This window comes from Dicentrarchus labrax, unplaced genomic scaffold (genome assembly GCF_905237075.1).
Source record: "Dicentrarchus labrax unplaced genomic scaffold, dlabrax2021, whole genome shotgun sequence".
Taxonomy (NCBI): domain Eukaryota; kingdom Metazoa; phylum Chordata; class Actinopteri; family Moronidae; genus Dicentrarchus; species Dicentrarchus labrax.
Genome location: NW_026136713.1, coordinates 31,974,418 through 31,979,088, shown reverse-complemented (window position 1 = coordinate 31,979,088; position 4,671 = coordinate 31,974,418). Strand labels below are relative to the sequence as shown.

The window sequence follows — 4,671 nt, the reverse complement described above, 5'->3', positions numbered from 1 at the left end:
TCTTTGGCAGAGCTGGTTTGGTGCCGGTAATGTTAATATTGAGTCCTCTTCTGGATCATCCACAGTATTAACCAAAGCAGCTTCATTATTTCCATACATCATCCCATACTTTATTATTATTCCATATTATGGATGTTGTGCTTATTGTATGATCCCTGATTTTATGACACCAGGCTTTATGTTTGAGCGGTCAATAACTTGTTGACAACCACTGTACTAATGTGACACAGGTGGACTGTATGTGTCTGGACGAACACAAAAAGAGAAATATAGAAATAAATTCATCCAGAAAACTGATGCAAGTAGCAGAGCCATTGCAGATTCAGTTGTTACAGCTGGATTGCATGCATTTCTCCACAGTGTGACTGTTGCAGCTGTACTAGTGACATCTATTGGAATCAACTAGTAACTTTATATTCTGAGTTAATGGATGCAAACTCTTGAACTTCACTACGTACTGTGTTCACACTGAAGAAGTCACAACATTTAGCAGAATGTCAGTGTACATATAACATCTTCTGGAGACGCTGAGCTTTGCTCTAAGGCTGGAACTAACTAATCTTTTTTGTATCAATAAAGCTCCTGATTATTTTCTAGATTAACTGATTAATCATTTGATCTATAAAACATTAGAAAATGGGGAAAAATGCCCATCACAACTTCCTAAAGTTCAAAGTAACATCTTCATGTGTGTTGTTTTGTCCGACCAACAGTCTAAAGCCCAAAGATGTTTAATTTACTACAATGTAAGAAAAAGAAAGCTAGACGCATAATTTCAACGAATGCATTTGCTTTCATTTTTGCTTCAAACATGAATGTAATAGTTACTGATTAATTTTATGTCAACGTCCTAATAAATCTTAAGTCAACTATTCACAGCTGGAAAAACGTGCAAAATGTTTAAGTTGGAGAAACATTTTGTCTTTGTTAAGTGTTCAAATTTCAAATTGTCACAGTTGGACTGATATTTGTCCTCGTGTCTTGTATGATTTCCTGTTACAGAACAAAAATGTACATAACAGTTTCTTTTAAACTAGCTACCAAAATGGTGAGAATTATTTTATAGTGTGCAATAGTGATACAGCACATGGCTCTCAAGCTCTAATGTATACCTGCAGTAACTACAAAAGTAACTGTGAAAGGACTTTAGTTGCACCTTTTGGTGATAAAACCTCTGTGATTCAAATTTAACTGGCTTTGCTAACAGGAAGCTTTCTGTGAGGTCATATTATTATATACAAAACATGAAGATTAGAGATGAATGGGACACAAGATTCACCTTTCCACAGTTTATTTCCTTTTAAAATAATTCATACAAATGCATACAGTCACAAACATATCTTTGTCAGGTTGTCAGTTTTGACCAAAAATAATGATATTTACTGTAGAATATAGAATATGTATACTGTATATTGCTACGCCTACTACTTTACCATAAAGGGGACCAATGTAGGCAACAGTGGACTGTGTGTTACTACCAGGGATGGAATTTCAGGGAGCACCTTGACACTTTGAAAACTAGTCTGTGGTTTTTACTTGTGGCACCCATCGGTTTGAATGAGGAATGCTTAGAGCTTAATGCAAAGAGTTTCTCCTCCACATAACGTCAGGCATCTTGTGAGGAAAGATCAAGAGTAAAATTCAAAATATTCCAGCATTCCTTTCAGGATTTTGGGGCTCTAGTCCGACAGTAATATTTAAATGTCCCCTCAGTACCTTCTGCACTAGACACCCCCTTCGGATTCAGCATGGGCTGTAAAATACTCACCAATGGCTAGTGAAAGTTCCATCCCTGATTGCTACTCTTACTACCTCACCATGAAGAAGACCAGGTAGGCAACAGTGAACTGTTTTTACTACTCAGCTGCTGGTAGAAGGGGATCCAAAAAGCACCGTCACTTAGCTGGCCTGCTAACATCAACCACACATGAACTGGAATTAGTTATAAATATTCCAGATAGAAAAACAGTTTCAGATGTTTTACTACTGATTTAACAATATCAGCATCTTGTTCACATGGTGGGAACCAGTAAAAGCATCCATTACTGGCTTTGTTTGCTAGCTTAGATTGAAGTCTAGTTCTAAACATTTTTAGGTTTTTTACATAGCGTTAAGTTGTGTATTTAGATGGCAGTCTTTGCAATGATGCCTTGTGGAAAAGTACTAGCCACCACCCCTCCTCCCAGTGCTGTTTTTTTAGACACAGATACAACCAAGTCACATTGACACAGGCAGGCAGAACACCATATGTACACATAGACACGGAGGCCACAGAGGGTGGCTAACGGTATACTCAGGAAGGACCCATCATGAAGTGTTAAAGGGATACTAGACTGGAGAAATCAGTACGTTCCGACATGCTATCAAAAAATGTCTTTAGTTTATTGTGCATGAATGACGTCTCTCACGTTGTAAAAGCTTTCACAAGCAGATCATTCCTCTTTCAGCACCTCGATCTAACTGACAAGCCATGTGAGAGCAGATCAGAATTATGAACATTTTGGTATGACTGATGTCATGTGAGTTTTAACTTCAGATAGGAACCAGAAATAGTTTTGGCAGATAAATAAATAGATAGATTTGTTGATGTAGGTTTTCACAAGTCTGTTGGCTGATTTTGATGGATCCATAGCTAGAAGGGCAACTTCAGTAAGACACTGATATAGCAGCATGAAGCAGCACACCGATTCAACAATGTTGTGCATCATTTGTAAACCTTGGTGTGCTGAACTGTTCATGTTCCATGACCTGGACAATTAATGCACATAAAAGTGGAAGTACTGGATCATTAGACATGAAGACAACATAGATAATAATCTTTTATGAGACTGTTTCTGAAGCTGTAAGCTGCTACAAACTGTCAGTGCATTGCCTCGTCCGCAACCTACTTCGTCCTTCAAAGTAATTAATCCAACAACTCTATTTTGTAAATTCAATTCACGACTAGGGAGGATGTCGTCCCAGCCAAGCATACCATTATGCCACCTCCCTACAGCCTTTCCTCCCACAACCCCCTCGATCTGGGTCAAACATTTACACAAGTCCCAAGAGCAAAATCACATGCCCCGTAAACAAAACAAACAAAAGCAAACATTAGATCAACTTTAGCTCTCGTTAAAGTTCATTTTCTAATGTAGCGGGACACAAAAAGGCAAGCAGGTAGAAAAACAAAAGCACTAAGTGGCATAAAAATGAATTTTCTAAAACTTCTAAAATAATATTACCAACTGCGGAAACTTCATTTCCTGAGATGGTGTGCAAAAAGCTGCCTCTTTTTTGGGGGGCTTATTCATTTGGGGACACATAAAAAAACAAAAAAAAAACAGATATTGTATTCTCAAACCAGTTTGGCTACATAGAGATCACAGAACCCTTGTTTTTCTTAAGACTGGAATACAAATATCAGTATCTTCTTGCCGTAAGTCTAAAAACTGTACACAGACAGGTTACATTCCTTTCATAACCTACTACTTTTGCTTGTACATCAAACTAAGGAAAGGACACAGAAAAAGAGAGAAAGACGTGAAACAGGCCCCTCTAACTTTGGACATACTACAGTCTAAGACAGCAGAATTTGATTCAGTATTTTTTCTTCCCAAATCAACAGTTTTTTTTTGTTTTGTTTTTTACTTCTGGCAGAGAAAACAGTTAAAAAGTCGACTATACTGTAGTTGTTGTTATGTGACGATAAACCTGTGGATCTTTACAGGACTTCAGGTTGGAGCAGAGGACAATTGTCTGGCTCTTTGATAAGAGCATCTGACAGCTATCCACTCCTCCTCATCACCCTCTTCCATCCTCTCGTCATCTTCTTCTTCTTCCTCTTTGGAGTGTGAGCTGGCTTCCGGGGACCAATTGCCAGAGAGTTGTTAATCAATTCATATTGGGACCTCAACCTGTCGATCTGACACACCTGTCTGATAACAACTTGTCACTAGGGAACTTATCGCTATGATCCCAGTTGCCAACCTCTTCCGGTCACCAGACAACACAGGCAAGCGTGTGTGTGTGTGTGTTTGTGTTAGTGTGTGTGTGTGTGTGTGTGTGTGTGTGTGTGGCTACAGTTGGTCGTTTGGATGCTGCTCTCTGTCGCCCTCTGGTGGCTTGACTGTATTTTGTCCAGGGGACGGGGCATGAGGAGGATGTGTGACAGCAGGCGGGAGGGTGTGTGTGATGGGCACGGCGCTGGGCACAATGCCTTCAACGGGTGGCGGGAGGCCGCCAGCTGGCAAGCTCACCACTCCTGGGGGATACCTGGAGAGGAGAGACAGAGAGAGATTCAAACCGGAGTCATCACAGTACAACTGAAACAACAATTACAGGCATGTGACCTTGTTTTGATCATAAAGCCAAACACATTGCAGTTGATCTACATTAGAATAAAACAAGCCAATTGAATTTTAACATTTATAATTAAAAAGATACACAAACAGACTACTTTGGTGGTGTAGTACTATAGCACACTGAAGCACCACAGAGTATTGCACCTCGCAAAAATAGGGGGATTTGATTAAAAAAAAAAAACGGTTAAAATAAAAGCAGCAGAAATGAACTCAGATTTTATATTATTATTATTATACAACTGTTTTTACAGGCTGAGTAGCAGGCCTCCCAGGTGTATAACCAGTGGAGTTTACCTTATATAGCCTGTAACACATATTTCCTGTAGTG

General features: G+C 39.2%; 1 protein-coding gene across 3 annotated transcripts in view; it reads right to left on the bottom strand.

Annotated features, from left to right (window-relative positions):
* Positions 1 to 1,274: 1,274 nt before the first annotated feature.
* LOC127374292 (C-terminal binding protein 1) overlaps positions 1,275 to 4,671 on the bottom strand; it is a 24,349-nt gene continuing 20,952 nt past the window's right edge. For 2 of the 3 annotated variants that reach the window (XM_051419448.1, XM_051419447.1), the window contains one exon: positions 1,275 to 4,254. In XM_051419448.1, coding sequence (XP_051275408.1) covers positions 4,059 to 4,254 — 196 coding nt within the window. In that variant the 3' untranslated portion in view covers positions 1,275 to 4,058. The remainder of the gene's footprint in view (positions 4,255 to 4,671) is intronic. The other variant, XM_051419449.1, reaches the window with a different exon arrangement.